The 23,058-nt window shown below is 55.6% G+C and overlaps 1 protein-coding gene across 1 annotated transcript in view; it reads right to left on the bottom strand.

Annotated features, from left to right (window-relative positions):
* The window catches only part of GTF3C1 (general transcription factor IIIC subunit 1), a 75,192-nt gene that overhangs the window by 9,832 nt on the left and 42,302 nt on the right, over positions 1 to 23,058 (bottom strand). The window contains exons 13-29 of the mRNA XM_019431822.2: positions 22,559 to 22,662; positions 21,621 to 21,805; positions 19,913 to 20,191; positions 19,522 to 19,667; positions 18,719 to 18,816; positions 18,123 to 18,219; positions 17,834 to 18,011; positions 14,676 to 14,817; positions 14,188 to 14,323; positions 13,594 to 13,675; positions 13,267 to 13,455; positions 11,410 to 11,567; positions 9,157 to 9,299; positions 7,004 to 7,085; positions 5,126 to 5,238; positions 3,326 to 3,388; positions 2,401 to 2,494 (exon numbers count right to left, since the gene is read on the bottom strand). Of these exons, the coding sequence (XP_019287367.2) occupies positions 2,401 to 2,494; positions 3,326 to 3,388; positions 5,126 to 5,238; positions 7,004 to 7,085; positions 9,157 to 9,299; positions 11,410 to 11,567; positions 13,267 to 13,455; positions 13,594 to 13,675; positions 14,188 to 14,323; positions 14,676 to 14,817; positions 17,834 to 18,011; positions 18,123 to 18,219; positions 18,719 to 18,816; positions 19,522 to 19,667; positions 19,913 to 20,191; positions 21,621 to 21,805; positions 22,559 to 22,662 (2,289 nt within the window). The remainder of the gene's footprint in view (positions 1 to 2,400; positions 2,495 to 3,325; positions 3,389 to 5,125; positions 5,239 to 7,003; positions 7,086 to 9,156; positions 9,300 to 11,409; positions 11,568 to 13,266; positions 13,456 to 13,593; positions 13,676 to 14,187; positions 14,324 to 14,675; positions 14,818 to 17,833; positions 18,012 to 18,122; positions 18,220 to 18,718; positions 18,817 to 19,521; positions 19,668 to 19,912; positions 20,192 to 21,620; positions 21,806 to 22,558; positions 22,663 to 23,058) is intronic.

Below are 23,058 nucleotides of genomic sequence, written 5' to 3' on the forward strand. Positions count from 1 at the left end.
ACGCAACTACCCACGCCCCCGGGGGGCAAGGAGAGTGATGAGGCCTTCGGCACCACCCACCAGAACCCAGACGCCGCCTGCCAACGGAACCGGAGGAGGGACAGCAGCAGGATGACGCGGGGGACGAGGCCCTGGCTGGGACGCGGGGACCTGGCTTTGGCCGTTAACTTTGGGGCCGGGCTTGCTTGTGTGATGAGCGGTTGGACTGACCCCCGAGGTGCCGTCCGGCTCGAATCCCTGCTGGGCAGAAGAGCCAAAAGGTCCCTCCACGGCCACAGGTATAAAGTCGGAAATTGGGATCTTTATGGGCAATGCTGGCAGTAAATTAAAAACATTTTTTTTTTTCTTTTTAAACAAGCTTGGGTCTGACAAGACAGAGCCAGGGCCAGACTGGGGGCCGTCTGCTTGGGACTTCTGCCCCCCACCCCAAAACCGTTCCATTCTTGTTCTCTGTGTGTTGAGACTCCCACAAGGCTTTGCCCTCTTTATCTGTAAAGTGCTGGGATGCAGGAGGGGCGAGGCACCACCACCAGCCTCCCACTCCGAGACGTACACACGTCACGTGAATAAACGTGGCTCAAGTGCTGCGTGGCACCGAGGGGGGCAAGAACAGGATGACTGGGGACCCCTCCACCACAGCTGCATCTCACGGTGACGAATTGAGAGAGGCATGGAAAGAGCGTTCAGTCTTGAGTCTGCAGAGGCCTGGCCGTTGCCGTAAAAGGACTCGGGCCGGGGTGGTGCTCTGAAGCACCACCAGGTCACACGGGGTCACGTATTTTCCCTAAATCGCTCCGTTTCCCCCCAGTGCTCCTCATCTCCTCTGTGGCCAAAGTAACAAGCACCATCTGGAAGATATGTGCAGTGTCCAAGCTGGGTCTACACCGTGTCTTCCCCCAGGGTGCTCCGAGGACCCTGGTCGGAATCCTGGGGCCGGCAGCATGCTTGTGAGGATCCCACCCCCTCTGCGGTCTCTGGGCGCGGGGCCTGGGGGCCACATGCTGCAAGGGCTCCCTGGTGGATGAGGAGGTACCCAAAGTTTGGGACACTACCTGTCTGAACTCATCAGTGGGATTAGAAACGGGCGCCTGGGTGGCTCAATCGGTTGAGCGTCCGACTTCGGCTCAGGTCATGATCTTGTGGTCTGTGGGTTCGAGTCCCACTTTAGGCTCTGTGCTGACAGCTCGGAGCCTGGAGCCTGCTTCAGATTCTGTGTCTCCCTCTCTCTCTCTGCCCCTCCCCTGCTTGTGCTCTGTCTCTCTCTCTCTCTCTCAAAAATGAAGAAACATTAAAATAAAATAGGGGCGCGTGGGTGGCTCAGTCGGTTAAGTGTCTGACTTCAGCTCAGGTCACGATCTCGCAGTCCGTGAGTTCGAGCCCCGCGTCGGGCTCTGTGCTCACAGCTCAGAGCCTGGAGCCTGTTTCCGATTCTGTGTCTCCCTCTGTCTCTGACCCTCCCCCGTTCATGCTCTGTGTCTCTCTGTCTCAAAAATAAAAAAAATAAATAAACGTTAAAAAAAAATTTAAAAAAAAATAGAAGAAAATAAAAAAAAAGAAAGAAATAATACCATCCCTTTTTTTCATATTTGTCCCTCTCGTGTTCCAAACTGGGCTGATTTGGTAACGTAAACCAGGGCTGAGTTTCAGATTTGGAGGTTAAAAACAAAAGTGAATAGGTTCCATCTGGAATACACCTGTGTGACCATCAAAAACAAGGGAGGCACTGGCTTGGGGCAGGGGGCAGGCCCTTCTGAGCACCTCTCCGCTGGGGCCCTGGAGCCACATGGACTCTGGGTCAATGGAGAGTCGTGTGATCGTGGACATTTGCTTTTTCGCGCCCTGGGAAACGCAAGTTTCCTGTTTGTAGCGAGTGCTAATTAATATCAGCACCTCCCCAGGCTCGGGATGGGGTTCAAGGAGAAGCGCCTGCCTGCCCTCCACCCTCCCTCAGCCAAGATAAAGCAGCATTACGTTCTAAGACGTTCTCAGGAGAGATCTAAGCTTGTGGCCCGGAGAAAGGCAGCCTTCCCGCACGGTGATCTCCAGAGATCAAAGTATCTCGACATTTAGAAGTTCTGATTTGAGAAGATAAGCTGTACAGCTCAATTGCTGCCTCAGTCCTTTGTCATGGCTCACCTCCTCTTCTGCCTAAGTTTCTGCCTTAAACATCAGACCGAAAACCTCAGCACAGGAAGGATTTGGGGGGGACGGTCACTGGATCCTGCCGCCACACTTCCGAGATCAAAGAAGTGAGGGCGTGAGTCTCAGGGGAAATCGGACCCCCCGAGACCGCACAGCTGAGAAGAGAATGAGCGAGGAGGGCCTCCCTCGGCTCCCGCCTCTGACAGGGCGAGCCCCACAGCGCTCCCGCAAAGCTGCCGCCGGGTGCCCGCTACCCACCTGAAACGACCGGCAGGACTCCATCTGGCTGTCCGAGAGGGCCAGCGTGCTCTGGACCAGGTTCTGGAGCACCAGGAAGTGGATGTCATCCACGCTGAAAGACAGTGGGGTGGGCGGCAGAGCACGTGAGGCCGCGGGCCACGGGCACTGCTCACTTTGGGTGGATTCAGTTCTCGTTTTCAAAAAGTGCTGCCTCCCATGAAAGTGCTACGAACACCTAGACTATTCATAAACCGAAACAAAACACATGGTGGTTTTTAAGCCTTACTAACTGCTCCATGTTTGCAGGAAAAAATGTTTGAGTCTAGTGGGTAAGTGGTGCCGTAAAACAGGTGTACGTGACAACTGACAAATGTAGTCAGGGCTGAGATTTTTTTCAGTACACCTACCTACCTACCTATGAGATCAAGAGTAGCACGCTCCACTGACTGGCCCAGCCACGTGCCCCATTTTCATCCAACCTCCAACAAGTTCTTCTCCAAAAAGGAGAGGCTTCTCATTGAAATGTAGAGCTAAAATCAAACTGAATCTTGGTTATCCAACATGAGAAAAACCAGCTGAGCTTTCTAAGCAGAGCTTTGCGTGGAAAGCTCACGGGCTGAGAATTGAAACTGTCTCCTCCTCAACTCACTTTAAGGCTAAGCCACTGCTATGTGAGGCTCGGGTGGGCAAGCTTTTCCCGGAAAGGGCCAGATAATAAATATTTCGGTCTTCGAGGGCTGTGTGGTCTCTGCCATAGTCACTTGACCTGATGTTGCAGGATGAAACCAGCACAGACGACCCACAGAACAGGCTGCGTTCGCACACAACTTCACCTTCAAAGATGGCTGGCAGGCTAGGTCGGGCCCGGGGTGACTCCTGTGCCAGGCCGCAGGCAGCCAGGATCATGGGCTGAGGGAAAGGCACTCAGTACATCAGTACCTACCTATTAAGTTCATCCTCTTTCCTGGTCAGATCCTTTTCGTCTCCAATCGCCAAAACTCGGTATCTGCATAAGGGACGAAAGGAGAGCATGTCAGTGGAACACAGGAGACCTTCGCTGCGCGGATGCTTGCTCAACGTGGCCATTCGCTGGCGACTGTGCTGGAGAAAATGTGAAACTCGTTAACATTCAAACACGTACGTGTCAATTACAATGAGAAAATACCATACTCCACTCGTCAAACGAGCGCGCTGGTAAAAAGAGGGTTGAGAAAATGAGGAGTGTTCATTTATGGACAATTATGAAACAACACAGAAAAGTGCCTATTGGCAGAGAGCCACCGCTAATTGTCAAGGGAAGGGGATCTAAAATCGTGGGCCCATCAGGATTAAAAACAAGCATAAGAAAGATGTCTGGAAGAAAAGATCTCAAAAGAGGGAGTAGCTGTATCAGATAGCAGGCTATGTCCCCATCTGTGTTTCTGAGCTTCGAGTAATGTTGTTTGTGTTCCTACCAAGCAAACAAATACAAGAAGAAAAGTCCAATGTGCCAGCCATTGCATTTCAGAGCCAGGCAATTCAACGTAAGACAAAAATCGCAGAACTCACTTAAAAAAAATAATGGCTGTTCATTTGCAAGACATTTCTTTGGCTTCTATAATTCTAAAGTCAAAATTTGTCTTGGCAACAGTAAATTCTTCCTAAAATTTAGTTAACAGGAAATGTGAACTGGTTTCAGTCAAAGTATTTGGATCCATTTTCTTTTTTGCCTGTCCTGCCAGAATGCTCCAGATCAAATTTAGTGTTAAACTGTTACAACTGGGCGGGACTTCTTCCTTCCTCCAGATGGTTCATGAACTCTCCTTTAAAAAATAAAAAGGCTTTATTTTAACCGTATTTTTTTTATAACTAAAAGTTGCCTCGTAAATTTACTGAAAATATGCGGGCCATTTGAAACACCTTTAAGACTGAACATAAACCATGCCCTTTGAGAGTTCTGGGGAACTCTGCAAAAACGAGCCCCAAACACAAGAGAAGGTACTGATGTCAACTCTGAAAACAACTACAAATCGCTCGCTGGCATACGCGGGCACCACGTAAATTGTCTGTTGGACGGATGGAAGATCGAGATCTCCGGATGAAGCTGTTGGGGCTAAATGCAACCATGTCCTAGGGTTCCCAAACGGGAACCAACAGATGAACGTCCTCTCTACAGGAAGAAATTCAGACATCTAGTGGCCTGAGGGACCGCCTCGATGGGGCTGGTAAGAAGGGATTCACAGGTGAATTAGGCAGTGGCAACAGGCCTGGATCACAGAACTCAAGACTCAAACATTTCACGGGTTCCGTGCTTGGACCCAAGTATGTTCTCCAGGCGCCCAGCGGCCGAGCTGGAAAGAGCTGGGGGCTCTGGAATCAGGCCCACCGCGGAAGTTCAAACCCTGGCCCTGTGGGTCACAAGCGCTGCCGCCTCGGGAGGGCTACTTCTATCCTGGAGTGTCCTCCTAGGTCAAGTGAGCAATCTTAGTAAAAGCACACCCGGTGCGCGGGGAAGCCCGGATTAAGTCAGCAGCAGGGCCTCTGTGGGAGAAGGAATGGGGGCGCCCGGTGGGGTGCTGGGGTTGGCACTGGCCTCTCCTTTTTCAAGTCGCCCACGAGAGGAGGCGAGCTGGTTCAGAGTCAGGGGACACAGCCAGGTCAGCTGCAAGGCCGTGGAACTGCTGACCAGGGGAGACGCCCGTGGCTGGTGACTCTTCCTCTTGCCCCGTAAGAGTCACACAGAAACTTGCCAGAAGAACCTTACCTGGCAAACAGCTCCTGGAGTGTGTCTGGGGTTTCAAGATTAGGATTCTTCAGGGCTGAGCTGAACTTCTCCTTGAGCTTCTCCACAAACTCTTTGTACTCATTGGCACAAACCTTTCAAGATGAGAGAATGAGATTAAGCCGTTTCTCTCCCTGAAGGGAGGTTTTGCTGATACGTCAAGGGAAATCTTGTCACAAATTCCCAGCAGCGACCCCCCGGAAATGTGGACAGAGAACCGTAACCTCCTCTGCCTTCCTGCCTCTTGAGCCTGATGAATCCACCTGGGAAGGTGACAGACGCCACTGGGCCCAGGGATTTCGGTCAAGGAACACGCTGCCAGCCCTCACTCCTGCACTGCCAGCTCTGACCCAGGCCCCAGGCCCCAGGAAGGCCCAAGTGTGTCCCACACTATCCCTGCAGCCTCCCACGGTTGCGCGCCACCTATCAGCAGGCCCGGCCCGTGCTCCCCTGCCGCCTCCCCCTTCCCAGCTCTGTTCCTCCCTGGCTCACCCTGAGCACAGCGGCCTCGGCCTCCTCCTCCTCCCCTCCCACCCTCAACTGTGGACCCCAAATGGCTCCCTCCCTCCCTGCGCTGCCCCCAGCCCAGTCCAGACTAGGGCACAGATCACTCTCCCCGCTGCCTCACCTCTAATCCGTCCCACAGGGGGCAAGCTGTCCCACGCTGCAGGAGGAGGGCGTGCTCCTGCCCCACTGCGGCCCCCTCCCCAGCACCCTGTTCCCCCTTCCTTTGCTGCCTCTGCCTCAGTGGGTCCCTCATCTTTGGAGTCTAGGCTAAGTGCTAACACCTTCGGAAGCCCTCTGCAGTAGATGCTGCTGGCAGCCCATTTCCGGGGCCCCGTTCGTTCAGCCTGGAGCCAGCCCCGATCTGATTTGCCCAGCCTCCCAGGAGGAGTCAAGATGAATCTAAACCAATGACAGCAACCTCAGGGGCCTCTGGGCAAGGCTGGCCCCTGCCTGATCCCAGGGTCCAGTGCCACCCTCTCCCCATCCTTCCTGCCCTGGGATTCTGGGATGAGGACGGAGCTCCACCTGTCAGGGGGCAACCACGAGGTGGCCAGTATGAGGATGAACACTGACCATTAGGGACCAGGAGCCAGTGACAGACTGAACGTGGGGCCTTGATGACATCTCTGCTTTGCTGTGCCCGCACAGGGCTGCCCTCTTCTGAGGTGCTGGGCACGTGGGAGAAACAGCTGGAAGCCCCGTGGGGTTGTTGTGTTCTGTCATCTGCACCAAAAGCACTCAGTACTCCCTGTGCGACCTCAGCGGGCCTGGGCTTTCCCCTCGGGTGACTGCACTGCTCTGAAGAGTCACTTCTCTGCCTGTCCACTGCCCTGGGCTCCCCGAGAAGGGCTGGGTCTCTGCTGTGACCGGCCTCGCCTGGCGCCAGGCCTGACGCACGTGCACAGAGCCCGGCGCTGGCTCGGCGAGCGGGGGATGAGGAGACTCTGAGCCACAGGGCAGGGAATCTGGGTCTGGAAAGATGGCTTCACTCCTGTCAGCCGCCGGCCCAGCCCGCCCACAAAGTATCCAGAAAACTCAGGCCCCGTCCTGTCTGCTAACTTTCCAGGGAGTCCAGCGGTTTGGACGTTCCGAAGAGCGGCCCTGTTTTCTTAACGAAACAGGCCCAACTGCAAAGTGGCGTGTCAGATTCTAACCACCTCTGAGAACCGGTGCTAGAGCCACATCAAACGGGGGCCAAAGCCACAGAACGAAGGAGCCGATCTCCCAGACGCGTGGGAGAAACATCCACGTTGTAAGGCCAGCGGAGGCGCTGCGGGACCCACAGGACCAGACGGGAACCCAGAGACCCCTGCCCTCAGGGCAGGCTGAGCCTGATGACCCAGGGGGGCCTACCTTTGGGTCTTCGTAGTCGCCCTTTCGATTCATGAAGTCCCCGACAAGTGCTTTATCCTGGTACACCTCGGCCAGGCAAACCCTGCAGGGAGGGAGGACGGCCGTGAGGTCTGGCTTGAGGTCTGTGTTCAGAGTCGCCGGAAGGCTCCTGTTCTAACACATCTGGCCTTGGCTAAACACAGAGTACGATTTCCTTATACCTGCTGGGTGATGACGGCTCTTAACAGTGCAGGATTTGGGGTCAGCCAACCCTGAGTCAAGTCAGGTCTGTGGCCGCCCACACGTCACACGCTGGGCCTCTCCGAGCTTCCGTCCTCCACTTATAAACTGAGAACAGGGACTCCCGCCTGCCTGCCCTCACAGGCATCTGGCCAGGACCAAATGAGATGTCCTATGTGAAGATGTACTCTAAATGTTAAACTATCACACAGGCCCTGGTGTCACTACGGGAAAGAGCTCTCATCTCCAAAAGCGCTCTCTGTCCGCTACACATCTTTGTCTCTCCGCGACGTAAGGAGAGTCTGACCTGCCCACTAAGAAGCGCGGGCAAAGGCAACCCGTGTTTGCAGGGCTGCTATGAGCCGGGCACTTGCACCTCCACAAAGAGCTTGCAAGGTGGAGGCTGTCATTCCGTCCTAGAGCTCAGTGAGGTGTCGGGGCCCCACGGTCACCTGCCTGCCGAGGGCCGGGGCGGGTGGGCCAGGGGTGGCTAACATTGGCTGTATCGTTCTGTTCGCAGGTGAGGGCACAGCCCCCAAGTGGATACACGTCTCGTGCCGGGTCCTGCGGCTCTGGGCCGCAGCCCTTCGTGTCCCCCTCGCCCAGCAGCCGCTGCGGGACAAGCGGAGAAGCATCAGGCAGGGGCCAGGAAGCCCAAGTTCCAGAACTCACTCCACTGCCAACGCACTATCACCCTGGCTGACTTGCATCCTCTCTCTGGGGCTGTTCCCACTCTGAAAAAAGAGGGGTTTGGAGCAGGTGACCACAGCCCTTCTAGAAAAGTCTAAGATTCTCCACATAGGGCCAAGTGGCTCCCCACAGGAAGGGCCCTCGTGCGCTGGCCCCTGCGTGTGTGGTTGTCACGGTCGGGGGGTGGGGCGCCGCTGGCATCTAGTGGGTGGAGGCGGGGCTTCTACTGAACATGCTACAGTGCACAGGACGGCCCCACAACAAACAATGACCTGGCCCCAAATGTCAGTCGTGCTGAGGGTGAGCAACTGGTCGCAGTGGTTTACTCCACAATCCACGGCTGGGCTGTCTCCCTCTACAACCCAGCGGATGGCAGGCAGCCCACGGCTCAGAGTCAACCCGAGCCACGTTCTCCTGCCGACCCAGGGCACGAACAACCAGTCGGTGGGAGCAGTCCTTCCCAACCCTGCCACGTGCCCCCTCCTGGCCCCGCTCTCGTGCTGGCGGCAACGCTCGGGCCCCCCCGCGCACAGCCCGGACGCCCGCTGGTCCTCCCCACTCGAGCCCACGCCTGTGGCGGGGGCTGACAGGGCGGGCGACAGCGCCGTGCCCTGGCCGTGGGAGGAAGGCCTGGGTGGGCAGCCTCACTGGCAACCGACAAGCCACAACGAGGACGCTTTGCGGCCCCCGGCCAGCTGCCACCACTACGCGGACCCGGCCCTCTAGGGGAACGCCGAGGACGTGCTGAGGACGTAATGGGGACAGTGCTCTTGGGTCCGATGGCTCCGGTCCTGCCCCGCTTCTTCCTGGAGGGAGCTATGTGACGGGCCCTGACATCTAGAACCGCCCTGAGCGCTGAAGACAGTGGCGAAACTCAGCAGACGCCTCTGCCTGACCACACGCCGCTGGCGGGATGCATTCAGTAAGCCGCCCAGCCTGACTGGCCTCCGCGTCCTCATGGGTAGTGAAGGAGAACAGCACGTACGTCACAAGGCTGTCCTGAAGCGTGTAAGACCCCGGATACGGAAAACGGCCCAGAGGCAGGCCGAGCCCTTGAAAACTCACGAGCGGTTTCACCCACAGGCCCCAACACTCGGGCTACGGGCGAGCTGTTGCACACGCACCACTCTCTCTGGATTTCAGGGCGGACTCTTGGGCAAACGAGATGCAAGGAAAGTAAAGAACGAACTAGAAGCTCGGGAGTAACTGTGGCCCCAACTTATGGAAGTTCAAACACGGCTTACTTATAGTTCAGATAGGCCTGGGGGTTTCGGACTATGTAGCGAGCTCTTCGTCCGACCGAATGGGAGGTTTTATCCAGAGACTCTTCAAAGGTAGAGTGCAAAATGTCCCGCACAACTTGCCAGGGGACAAATGGGCCCTTCACCTGGAACACACACAAGCCAAGAAGGAAAATCAGTATCCCCAGAGCCCGCGTTATGGGTCACGATCGCGAAGGATGGGGGAAGGTATGTTCTGCGGCGCCTCCTTCCTCAGCGGACACTTAAAGCTGGCCCCTCCCGGCTTTACTTGGATCACATTTACGGAGCACTGACGGTGCGCCTGGCACGAGTGAGGTGCTGGGCAGAGAAGAATAAGCCAAATCCTCAACAACTGGTGGGGAAGAGTGTTCCGGCAAGTAACAGGTACTCGGAGGGCACAGGGTAATGCTGTCTGGAAGGGCAGCATGTTAGGGAAGGTTATGCCAAACATGTGTCAGCTGGGCGGTTCTCGAGGTTTAAGAGCACATCGCGTACGCTCAGAAACATTCTGTGCGTTAGTAGAAACAGAAGCACTGAATTAGCTTCACCATCAGAGACTCAGGAGAACATCTCTGCCAAAAACATGCAGGAAAGGAGCACCAAGACAGGGAAGGGGCTTGATCACGAGGTTATTTTCCGAAAGCCCCCAGAATGAGGTGGCCCAAGAATGTGGTGTGTATTTAAGCAGATGAGGGGAGGGTCTGCTGCCCCAGAACCAAGCAGGGCTCTCCTGGTCCCACCGGCTGCAAGGAGGGTGGGTGGAGGCAGGCACATCTCTCCGCTATCAGAGGCGAGGAACAGAGACCAGGGATGGCAGCCTGTCACCTCCAGCTTGTTCCCTGGAGGAAGAACTGGGCTGGAACTTAGGAGGGAATGGGGGTGCGAGCATCTGGAGAAGTGGTCGAGAAAAGGGATCCAGCAGGCCTGACGCAGAGGGCATTCTGGGCACGGGACCTCTGCCGGGGCTTCTCTTGGCTGATGCGCCCGAGGACAGGGCACGCAACCTGGGCACCGAGGAAGCCGGTGGTGTTACTACCCGGAGGAGGCCCTGGACTACACGGTGGCAGAGCCCATCCTCTGGCGGCTTCTGTGAACCAGCCGGCCTGGACGTTCGCCTACCTGGATGGCTCTCCCCACGCCCTGCTGCAAACTCAGAAGATCAGAGCCGGGCAAAGAGGCAGGAATAGTCAGACTAGGAGTCAGTGAGGCTACTCTGGGGAACATGGTGAGAAGGGGAGCTCTGGCTCGGGCTGGGGAACCTTCTTGGAGGCAGTGACATCAGAGGAAAGGGGAAGAATTTGCTCGATGGGAAGCCCCTCCCCAGCTGCCGGGGTTCAAGGACACAGACCGGGAGGAAGACGTGAGTGTGGGGGACTGGCACGGAAGGCGGGGACTGAGCCGTGACGAAGCCGGGGAGCCAGGCTGAGGCCATCATCACCATCCCACACGGATTCGGGGAACGACGACCCAGTGGTTACCATGTGGTGAGCACCGTGCTAGGGGCTGTGGCTACGAAACAAACGGGCGGTCTCCCTGCCTTGAGTGGCAGCCACTCCCGCAAGCCAAGAGGGGCCAGAAGCAACAGAAGCAGCGTGAAAAGTCCACGTGCGAAGGACATGGTAAGAACGCGGTAATTACTTCCAATTGGCAGGATCGATGAAGCCTCTCCAGAGATGATAAGCAGTTATGAAAGAAAAATAGGAGTTTTCCAGGCAGGTGAGGGCAGGAGAAGGGGAGCAGAAAGTGTTAGGTTCCCAGTGAAGAGAGTAAGAACAGCGCCGAGCTGTTTAGCCTGCAGGTAGGCAAAGATCTATGTGTGTTAGCCGAAGGCTGGAAAGAAATGAGCAAGGCCGGGAATATTCATCTGTGGGATTCTGGGAAACGTTTTTCCTGGTGGCCAAGCAAAACAGTTGAGCGTCCCAGGGGCCTTGAGTGTCTGTGTGTGGCCACATAGGGAACAGAGCTCCCCACGAGAGGGAAAGCGAGGCGGCAGGCCAGGGAGGGGCAGGGGCCTGAGGGCCCGGGGGCCAAACACCTTGGCATTGAGGACGTTGCTGGCGATGGAGAGGGAAAGTGAGGCGGCAGGCCAGGGAGGGGCAGGGGCCTGGGGGCCCGGGGGCCCGGGGGCCAAACACCTTGGCATTGAGGACGTTGCTGGTGATGGAGAGGGAAAGCGAGGAGGCAGGCCAGGGAGGGGCAGGGGCCTGGGGGCCCGGGGGCCCGGGGGCCAAATACCTTGGCATTGAGGACGTTGCTGGCGATCCGGCAGAGCATGAGCAGCCCGTCCTCCTGCATGGACCACGTGACGCGCAGACGGGTCATCCTCTGCAGCGCGCTCTGGTCGGCCTCATCGTGGTAACGCAGCCTCCTGTTTTTCTCTTTGGGGGACTCTTCTAAGAATATCAGGGGGAGAAGAGAGGGAGCTTCTAACAGCCGGATTGGAGCTGGCACTCTGGAGGGGAAGGGCCCCTACTTGGCTAGTGAGATCTGACCAAGGCTATCAGCTACCAGAATCCCATTGTGTCAGAAACCATAGAAACTAACTGCAAAAGACTCGGGCCTTGACAGATAGATACTTTAACCGCTTCTATCATTTTCTCTCTGGTCAAATTTCATTGTGACAAGCTGGGCAGCCTGAACGCAGCCCATGTCCCATCCCTCCCACCACGGTGGTAGGCACTTTGAGGGCTGGAGCATGCGCAGGGCCCCCACCATTCTCCCGCTTGGCGACCTCTGAGATGCTGGGCACACTCCGGGGCACCATGGAGACAACAAGGCGCATCCTTCAGGGCTGCCGTGAGGACTGAACCAGACTGGGTATAAAATACCCCGTGCGGTGCCAGTCACCAACATTATGGAGTATTTACTGTATGCCAAGCACTGGTTTAAGCTGTTTACATATTAACAACCCATAATCAAAATGCTACTTTGCATCAACTCTATAAGGAGGCAGTTATAATCCCCATTTCGTAGCTGAGGACTCTGAAACACGGTGAGACACGGCAATTTGCCCAAAGTCGCACAGCCCAGTCAGTAGCAGACAGAGGGTCTGAACCGTGAGCTCTTACCCACCAGGTTCTCTCAACATCTCCTCCCCTCGGGATAGACTCATGGCAGTTTGACAAGGTAAACACCATATGCTGCTGCTAATTCCAAGAGACTGTTTGTTTAGGACGTTTCTTCCAAATTAAGGCAGAAGAAAAGTAGGGTGAGAACATTTGGGATTCCACGGGACACCACCACCGGATTTTGCCTTGTGATGAATTCAGGTCTTTGTGAGCCAAACTGACCCCATGCCTATCTGGATAGGCTGAGCTGAAGTTGGGGGGAGGGGGGTGGGGCGCGGGGCTTTCCAATGGACACAAGCCTATTTGTTATAAACAGCAGCCAAGTAAACCACTGAAAACAGGTTCCCATTTAAACATTCTGTTCTCATCGGAAAACGGTATAGCTATCAGATCGTTGTTACGACACACAGACCACTTAGATGATGTAAAAATGAACGAAAACACAGGCACCCATCTCCTCACTGTCCTCCTGCTGTCCTTCGCTATAATACTTGCCCAGGGGAAGGATCCAAAACAGCAGTCTAAGACACACCCAGGGGGCTCACGAGACTGGAAGAGATTCCGCAGGCCTGGCCTGACCGACTCCCACCTTTCCTCTGAGTTAAAAACACAACGTGACTTTTGAACTTTGCCCCGATTAATATAATGCAAGTATCAAAAGCCAAACCAAAAGAATAATAAGATTTTGGCTGGTTGAGATGAGGATTTCTGCTAATGATTTTTGCTAAGGTTTTTTCAGTTGAGATGAAGTTAGAAAATTGAACTGAGGGGCGTCACAAAGCTGAAAGACCCTATAAGACACAAAGACAGGAAGCATGTAAGAAGCTTGAGGATCTCTCAGTCTGCCAGCTCGATGTGGAGGACAAGACGGCGACCGTGCACAGTCAGCCCTACAGACAGAGGGAGAAGAGAAGCCCGGGTCTGGGGGCAGAGCTCAGCCCCGGCCGCAGTGAGACTGCAGTCCGTCTCTGAGTCGGAATGTACAAAGACAAGGCCTAGCCGACGCGAGCGACCATCACGGGACCTTTTTTCTTTTTCTTGATCTTCTTTCCGGGGTCTTTCTTCAGCCGTTTCCGCTTCTGGCTTTTCCCACCCCTCACTCTCCAGTTCCGGTCCAGTGTGGGCTCTCGGTCCATCTCGAACTGCTCTTCCCTGTCGGTGCAGAGCTCAGATCCTGCTCTGGCTTCCCCCCAGATATTCAACCTGCCACTGCCTGGAAATAAGCACAGGAGGTGAGCATTTCAGGATGAGCCCCGTGAAGGCCAGAAGCCGAATGGAACGTGTGGTAGGTAGTCACGCGGCCTGGGCCGGTCCCGTGTCTGTTTCCAAGGTGAACCCCCAGCTCACGTACCTCCAGCACTGAGTGGCAACGGGCGCCTGGACAGAAACGTCTGGAGTCTCACCATGAGCCCATTTTCAGATGCAGTGTTCTCCTAAAAGACAAGCGCATCACTGGAAAGAAGCAGGGGCGTCCCTGAATCCCCAGGGAGCCAGAGCGTCACATGCACTGAGGTGTACTGGTCTCTGCCAGAGAGGTGAGGGCGGCTGTGCAGCTGCGTTCCAGAAGCCGTCGGGCTGCCCCTGGGGCTGGGCTTCCCCTGGGCAGCCACTTGCTTCTTGCACACGTGCTCCCTCATGTATGACCTGTGTCTCATGGACTTTCTGTTCCTTCTTTAAAAAGGAATACCTGTCCGTGTGACAGAATCAGTTAGAATCCGTTGAAAAAAACAAAAAACAAAACAAACAACAACACTGGCCAGGCAGGTATTTCAAGGGCCTGATGTGCCTTCAATACATACGGATATAAGTACTTGTGCCTCTGGTCAACTTTGGTTTTACCAAATCAGAAACAGCGAGCCGGGAAAGGGCAGGCGGGGTGGGCAGCTGCGGCAGCGGCTGGGGAGTGGCCCGGGGATGCGTGTTCCCCGTACCCCCCGAAGCCCACCTTCTTGGCCTTGTTGATGATGTAGCTGGTCCAGATCCAGTTACGCTTTAGGTGCCCGTAGAAACTAGAATCGAGCCCGGCGGCTCCCAGCCCGTCCCCGGGGATCGAGCCTTCGTCCACGACCTCACGGCTCCCCCTGAGAGGTGGGAAGTAAACGGAAAGAGAGACCTTCTTGGGAACTGAAAAGAGAGCCCGCGACACGGTGGAGGTATTTTTCCTAACTACCTTTTACCTTCTCGGTAACACGTGACAGAAGGGAAAACGCTTGCCCGACCCCAGAATTTTACGTAAATTTCCCAACTTCTGAACTGTGGCAACCAAGTTTGTTCTGTTTTAACAGTATGTGGGCCAAGGGCTGGCCGGGGCCAGAGGGGCCTCTGCACCAGAGACGTGGGCGCTCCCGGCCTGACCTGTGTGGCCGGACACCCAGGAGCTGGAGCCTGTGGGACTGCACTTGGGGGCGGGGGGGGGGGGGTGCGGGGACGCACGTGCTGTACTCCATCAGGGCACACTTGCGCTCCAGATTGTGTTTGTCGATGGCGCTCTCCTGCTCCTTCTGCAGACTGCCCTCCTCATCAGTGCCCTCATCCTGGGTGCCGTTCTTCCTGATGCGCGGGTAGCGCACCACACCTGAGAGAGCAAACGCAAGCTTCCCTGGGGACCGTGTCCTGCCGTGGCTCCGGCAGGCCGCCTCGCAGCCGCGGGCAAAAGATTCCCTTCCTGTGACTCCGCTCACCACCGCGGGACAGGCTCTGAAACTGGTAGACCCTCTTCGTACAAATGCGTTATCATAGATGTCAGGGGGTCAAACACTGGGGTGTGAACCCGAGTAAAGGATTTGTACTCTGGCTGAACTCCACGAGGGAGGGAAGGCGAGCTGGCAACAGGAGAGGCCAACGGCCATGGGGGGATCGCGAGCAGAGGAGCCCTGGGGCCTCCTTCCTCAGGGAAAGCCTACGGAGCTCCCGTGTGCCAGCCCGGAGGAGGCGGTAAGCAAAAATGATGCACTTGGCAGGGGCCGTGGAGTCGGGGTCAGCAGGGATCTGGGCAGATAGCTCAGTGCAGTGTCCCTGGGCCAGGTGGGGTCTGGAGGACAGCCAGATGTTCTCTGAGTGTCCAGGAGCTGCATTAACACAGTTGAGAAATAGCGTTCTGTAAAGGCACAATAAAGAAAACTGTGTTTCTTGCAAGAAAACAAACCGCTACGAACTGTTGCTTGAGTAAGGCAAAGGAAGATTCTGGTGATTTGCACACTACCAAAGACGGTCTTCCAACATGCTCGACTGGAGACATTGGTCTGGGTGGGGGCGGGGGGCTGCGGGGGAGCCCATGCCCCACACTGCTCGCTGGTGTTTACATAAGACACGGGGTTCAGGCTCTGCTTCAGCCCATAATTTGTTGTTGTTGGTGTTCCTGGCTTAGAAATGAAGACGTCAACCTCAGAGAGGTCTTCAGGGGAGCTCAAGGTCACGCATGTGAATGGCTGGTTAAGTCTAGGAGGACTTAAGGCAATGCTTCTCCTGTGCGCCACCTCGCTGTGAGTTCGAAATGCAGATTTAGGCCATCCCCACACCTGCTGAATCCAAAGCTCTGGACAGGGCCCGGTAATCTGCATTTTAACAGTCTCTCCCAGTGAATCTGTTTGGTGATACCCATACCCATGCTTGGTGAGCCCTTGCTCTGAAGGAGGTTCCTGTCTTATTATATGGTACTTTCCCCTTAGTCCTTGGGGCAGAACCTCCTTGAGTGGTTTTTTTTAAATTTTTTTCTTTAACATTTATTTATTTTTCATACAGAGACAGAGCATGAAGCAGAGGAGGGGCAGAGAGAGAGGGAGACACAGAATCCGAAGCAGGCTCCAGGCTGTCAGCACAGAGCCCGACGCGGGGCTCGAACTCACCAGACGCGAGATCATGACCTGAGCTGAAGTCGGATGCTTAACCGACTGAGCCACCCAGGCGCCCCTCCTCGAGTGTTTGTTAAACGAAGGGACAATCGGTGCCTGCTTAATGGACTCTAAGCCTCCCCTATTTCTGCTCATGAACACTAAAAGGGATGGAAATTCACCAGTTGTCAAGCCTCAACAACTCTGGTGCAAATAACATACCGGTTCACAAATTTTTATCTGGGTATAAAATGCAGAGGAATTAGGGCACTCTAAAAATCTGAAATGGTAAAAGCTTAGCTTACTGAATGCCAGAGGATTCTATGAAACACACGAGTTCTAAAACCTGTCTGGACCCATTACATCAAAGGTTCTCACTGCAAGGGTTCATCACCCTGCCAACAGTAAACAAATCTACCAAACTCAAGCGTGCAGTGTGGGGCATGGGCTCCCCCGCAGCCCCTCGCCCCCATCCAGACCTGGGCCTCCGGCTTTCCAAGAAGTGAGGTGCAATGGTGACCTTTCGGCTCTGTGACAGGAGCAGGGGAAGAGGGCTCCCCTCCCAGGTTCAGACCGGACATGGCAGCCCTTCCTCCTAGTAGAGGTGGCACGAAGAGACCAGGTGGAAACTGGCTTGGAGGAAAGAGCACTGGTCTACGGCCTTGCACAAAGCCTCCATCTAGTCAACCAACATTCACGGCACGTCGACCGTGCACCAGGCACTTTGAGACACCGTGGGGATGGAAGCCAAATCTCCTGTGCGCAAGGAATCCTCAGAAAGAGCAGCTGACAGCATAAAGGTGCTGAAAAGCCTTCCTCAAAGAGACGATGCTTGATGCACGAGTGGTCACTGCCAGGTGAACACAGGTCAAGGGACATGGCAGGGATAGGAAGGAGACACAAGCAAAGGCCTGACCCCCAAACCCGACTCATCCGACCTGCTGGCCCAATCTGTTCAGTTCTTCCTCCAAAACACCTGCCAAGCTGCCCCCCTCCTTCACTGTCACCAGTGGACATCTCTCTGGGACAGGAGTCATGGCCCTGTTTCTACTCTCGGGCTCCTCCGTCCGTTCCCCACCCAGCAGCCAGAGTGAGCTTTGAAAAATGGAAGAGATCTTGTCACTTCTTGCCTACAACTATCCAGCGGCTTCTTCCTGCTCTTAGAATAAACCCGAACCCCGTACCAAGTCCTACAGGGCCCCCAGAGTCCTGACTCCTCCCTGCTTCTCCAATGGCAGCTGCCACTCTCCTCCCCGCCCTCACCAGCCTCTTGCTTCTCCCAATGATGCACGTGACGTTCCCACGCCTGTACTGCTCTTCCCCGGCTCTGGGCTCGGCCTCAGCCTTCAGAGCTCGGCTCAAATGCCACCCCATTAAAACAGCCTCCACTCACGCCCCCGTATACTTCCTCCGCAGCATCTGTCTCAGCAAGTGACGTGGATCTGTGTGTCTTCTCTATTGAGAACTAAGACTCAGGAAGGCAGGGGTGCGTGTGTCCTGGTCAGGCCCAGGAATGACAGACACCAGGTGTGCAACAAACACCTACTGAATGCACGAGTGAATGAAGACAAAGCAGAGTGGCCTGGGGGCCCCCCTCCTCGAAGCCCATCGCCCTCCTTCCTAAGGGAGCCCCAAGGACACTCCAGGTCTCTGGAGAACAGTTTGCAAACCGGCGGTGACTTCTAGTTTCTTCTTGCTCTAAACCCCAGTGATGGCACAGAGAGCGGGGAGAACAGGGAGCCCCGCAACGACAGACGGTACCTAGAGGGGTGTTGAGGCAGACGCACTGCAGGTCAAACCAGTAGTTCTCCACATCCTGCATGGACTTCAGGACGTAAAGACGCCTCTCGAAGGGCCGGCTGCTGCGGGCCAGGTTGTAATGTGGGTCACAGATGGTGGTGTCAACGATGACCGCGTTCTTCTTCAAGAAAATGAACACCTAGGGAGACGCGGACGGGGCGAGGGGGGAAGCTCAGAACCACGGCCGGCCAGCTGTCTGGAAACGGCTTGGCCATCAGGACCCCCTTCGTTTGGGCGCAGGACACGTTACCTGATCCTTGTCCTGAAACTTTTCTGTGGGGCCGAACTGCAGCAGCCCCATGTGGCACAGCCTCTGAAGGTTCTCCACCACAGAGAAAATGTAGCGTCTGGAAAACAGAGGGGAGCGGCGGGTTCCGGTGCCAGCACACTCGGCCGTGGCCAGGCGGCCCGCGTCGGGCGAAGGCGTGGGACTCGCTCGTGGCGCCCTCTTCTACCTCATGGGGCCTGACCTGTGCAGAGACCCGGAAGCCCCTTCCCGGCACCCGACCAGGGCAACGGAGCGTGGATCCGACATGGGGTTTTGATTGAGAAAGTAACATTAGCCAAAGGAAAAAAAAAACGACTCCGAACCTCGCAGTCTTTATCGACAGATTTTACTTGAAAAGAACCTTGAAATTAAGTGACAAATTTCTCCAGCCCCCACTTCGTCTGCCTCTGTGCTTTATCCACAAGGCTCACAGGGTCACTGAATGAATGAAACCCCCGAGTCCTCACAGGCTGGGGGGCAGAACCTTTTTCTGTTCCTGGTGAACAATTATTCAGAACCTAACTTCAAGGGGCCCACTGGGACTGTCACCCAGCCTGCATCGTTTTCAGGGACCTTACCTCTTGTACAGAAGCTGCTGTCGGATGGGCCTGGGGAGAAAGCGGATCAGCGTGTGCTTCTTCAGAGGGTCGTTCAGAAACTCCTCAAGGTTGTCTACCTAAGAGGTCATTTTCAAGATCAGCTTACCCTCAAGGCCAGGGTCAATTGCAAGAACCGTGAAAAAACACACACCACTCCTTTCTGGGCAGCAGTCTCTCTGAACCTATTTTCTCCTTTTTTGGTATTTACCAAGTTTCTAGAAGCATATTGCTACAACATAATTATCTGTCTCTTTCGATATATCTAATTGATCTAACTTTAAGTCTTTCAAGTATTTCCTTTGACACACCAAGCAACCATCCATCTATCCAGCCAATAATTTAGCTATGTCTATCCAGCCATCCTGTTTATCCTATCTATCTGTCTATCTGCCCACCCACCCATCCATCCATCCAAGCTGTCCATCCATCCAATCATTCTCCATCACCTACCTATCTGTCTGCCTATCTACCCACCCATTCATCTTATCTCTCCATCCATCCATCCCATCTCTCCATCCATCCATCTCATCTCCATCTATCCCCCTTCCCTCCATGCCTCCCTCCCTTCCTACCTTCCTTCCACCCGCTCATCCATCCACCCAACCATCCACCCATCCAATCCTTCCTTCCTTCCTTCCTTCCTTCCTTCCTTCCTTCCTTCCATCCGTCCATCCAGACAACCACAAATCTGGAAGTACTTTTTCCCTTGACCAGGTGAGTGTAGGTCCTCTGGTCTAGGCTGAGGGACCAGCCCCCACAATAGCCCTGGGAGTCATCAGTACCTTATAACTGACTTGCACAATCTGAATGAAGATGGAAAGGGGCAGGCAGAGGAGAATGTCACTGACGAGAGCCCAGCCGAAGCCAAAGTCCTTATGGACAGGGATGGGAGGGACATAGCGCATCCATGAGGCTTCATCCACATACACTAGGAGAGAATCAGAGTCAGTGCTGCAGGCAGGGCGCCAGACATGATGGTGACATCATCCCGGTAGGTCCGGATTCCCTCTCACCACAAACTCGGGCAAAACCCTACTTGTCAGGCAGGAGGCCCACGGGTTCATAAAGTCTAGATTATGACTCTACTTTGATGGGGCGCTGTGGGGATTCAGCCAGTTCAGATGAGAAGGATGAGGAACCATTAGGACTCCCCTCCAGAGGGCAACAGCTCACCTTTCTCCGTGGGGGGCTCCACTTCAGTCTCCAGGAAGGTTCCCCCTAGGCTGTCCTTGGGCAGGGCATCAGAGGAGGTCTCCATGTAATTTCTGGAGAAGGGCCGGACTCCCATCCTGCCTGACTCCTGCTTTCCCATTCTTCTTTCACTGCCAAGGCCCAGCTTTGTCCGCACATGGCTGGCAGGGTGCCCGTAGATTAGGTACCACAGAAACATGTGTACCACCCGCAGGCGAGGCATTTTGGGCAGAAATCCTAGAGAACGGCCAAGTCCTGGAACTGAGGCAAGAGAGGGTGGGGGGAGGGAATGCTTGAAAACTCCCAGATTCACTTCAGTTCAGTCCAGTCAAACTCACAGTGAGTGCTGTTCGGACTCTCACAGAACTTACTAATACTTTTTAGGTATTAACAAGATACCTAAAGTCACACGACAGATGGAAATGGCCGGTGCAGAGAACCAGTGGGGACGTGGGAGGAGGGCTAGAATTCCACCTAGAGGGCAACTAAGGTGGTGGGGTGGTGGGGACACGCAGGGACTTGGGGAGGTGCACCCTGGGACAAATGCAAGGTGCCGGAGGTGAGCGTGTGCCCGGCACGTACCGTGGAGGGCCAGAGGCCAGGGGCAGGGGGTGGGGGGGAGCAAGGAAGGAGGAGAGTGCAGTGAGCAAGCCAGAGTGTGACAGAGGAGGATACCGCCACACAGAGCCTGACAGGCCTCCGCACGGGGACCCGGGCTTGACAGGGCTGTGCAAAACACCCCCACATCGGGGTTCTTTGAAAGCATCCTGTTTCTTTGTTGACACAAATAAAGTACTCCTTGGCTTTTCCCAAGGAGAGAGGACAGGAGAGAAAGTAAGGAGCCACAGGATCAGGGAGTGAGGGCGAGCGGGCAGAGGCCCTCCTCCACCACCGTGCCCACTCGAGCAGCATGCTCAATGCCTTCTGTGTGGCCAGCGCGTGGGCCGATCTGCTGCCCCGGCACTGGCCCCGGCCCTGGGCTCCCACGGACTGCGGTTGCTAACCACGGAACACTCCGGGACCCGCAGAGCAAGGGCAGGCCTCCTGCGGTGATGTGGGGCACCGAGGGAGGTCACACACACACACGCTGTCTTCTGCCCCGGGATCTCAGGTCTGCTGCGCTGCACCCACACCGGGCCACGGCCCGTGCCCCATGAGCCGGGAGAAGAGTGACGCGTACCTGGCCGCCTGCACTGGGCCCGCACACTTTCACACTAGGGCGGCTCGACGGGGGCTGAGGGAGGAGGCAACCCTGTCGGAGAACAGACTCTGGGAAAATGACACGGTGTTCAAACTCATCAATGACTAGATCTACCAGAAGGTTTATGGGGTCGGGAGGGACGGAGGTTTTCTGTGGTTTATGTGGTTCACATTCCAGCCCAAGGATGCGGAGCAGAATGAATCTTTGTGCCTAACTCCTCTCGCTAGGATCTAGCACAGTTTCATCTGAGTCTCATACTCAGATGTGAGGCCCACGGGGCTGAGACCTTGCCCATTTGGCAGATGGGGGTATTGACGGCAGCAGAAGTCACGTGGCCAGCCCCCATGACCCAGCTAGCCACGCAAACCTGATTCCTCGGACTCTAGCCGAGTGCTAGACCGCAGAACACCAAGGGACTCAAACGCCATCATGCAGCCAACCACCAACCACCGACACACCATCAGACGTCGACGAGAAGCTGCTTTTTACCTACAACAGGGTGATAATTTTTCAGCTGGGTGATGCCCATTTTCTCATCCGTTTTTTTCACCCGTCCAGTTTCTGATTTGGAGGAAGTATTCAGCTGAGAGTCTCCTGATCCGCTCGGACCCTCTTTTTCTGGACTTTCTTCTTCAGCTTCTGCTTGAGGCGCTGGAGGCTGGACCACTTTAACCCTGCAGTTCAAATAGAAGATCAACACCCTGCTGCGAGGACCAAGAGCTGGGAGAAAGGACAGGGTCTGTCCTGGCAGATCAGATGAAGCCACTTGGCCCTGGAGTTTCAACCTTGGCTGCCCGCAGGAGCCAAGCAGGTGCTGTGCATGAATAAAATGTGTCAGGTCACGAGATGTTTGGGGACGACAGGGCTGTGGAGACCTGTAGAGTGTGCCCCCACTTCCAGGACAGCCTTCTGAGAAAGGCGGCCCAACGTGCCGGGTCCTCTGACGCTTTCAGAAATGCCAGAGGTAAGGGATGTGATGGGAAATCAATCAGCAGCCGGTTCAAAGTACGTGAGCCAAGGCCCGCAATCCACGCGGAGCCCTTTGCCTGCCCATCGGCCATCCCCAGGTTAAACCCGGCTAAGAATTTTCTCCCGTCCCCGAGTTTTCTCAGTGCACGAGACACTTCACAAGATTAGAGAAGGCCTCAGAAAGGCAACTGGACTCATTTGGAGCCGTTAGGGGACTGAGCGAGCCTCGCACACACAGGGCCTGTGGTTCGGAGTGCTCTGTCGATGCCGCGAGGCAGAGTCGAACGAACGAAATGAGGACTTTGTTTTTTCTGAAAACTCTAGAAATTGCTCCTAAGCCCGTGAGTGTGTTGATCTCAAACGGGTGCGAATAAAGGGTGCTCGTGAAAGCTGCTCCAGGAAGGCCACAGAGACCCAGGCGGCTTCCCTGTGAATTCCCGCGGGGCGCTGCGACTTGCCTGTTTGCCATGCTGGAGTTGGAGATCCGGAAGCGCACCTGCTCGATGGCACTCCTCACCAGCGGGTCATTCTGGTCCATGGACGGGTGCACGACCAGGTCCACCTGCAGAGAGGGCGGAGCAGCGTCCCACAGGGCAGGGGGGGAGCCGGGGGACACGGAGCTCTACGGCTCGGTTCCTTTTGCCGAACACTGGCTGTGCCTGCTTTCACTAACACTTCCAAGAGACACGTGTAAGCCCGGAGCAAAAGGTGTTGCTGAACGGTCTGCCATGACAATTTCTGGCATCAAAATCCCTCCTCCGGCGACCGAGCGAGAAAGCTCTGTCGTCGGTGACGTGCCGCTCTGCTCAGGTGAGGACTTTCTGGCCTGGAGCCGGAGCGACCCGCCCTGCAGTCCCCTGGCGGGGCTGTCCCGGCCCAGGGGCCTTGCAGCTACCTGGTGGCCCGCTCCTGATGCCCCCCCCCCCCCCGCCAGCTATCTGAGAATTTCCCACAGTTG

Source organism: Panthera pardus, unplaced genomic scaffold, assembly GCF_024362965.1.
Source record: "Panthera pardus isolate Hobbes unplaced genomic scaffold, ASM2436296v1 HiC_scaffold_5, whole genome shotgun sequence".
NCBI lineage: Eukaryota > Metazoa > Chordata > Mammalia > Carnivora > Felidae > Panthera > Panthera pardus.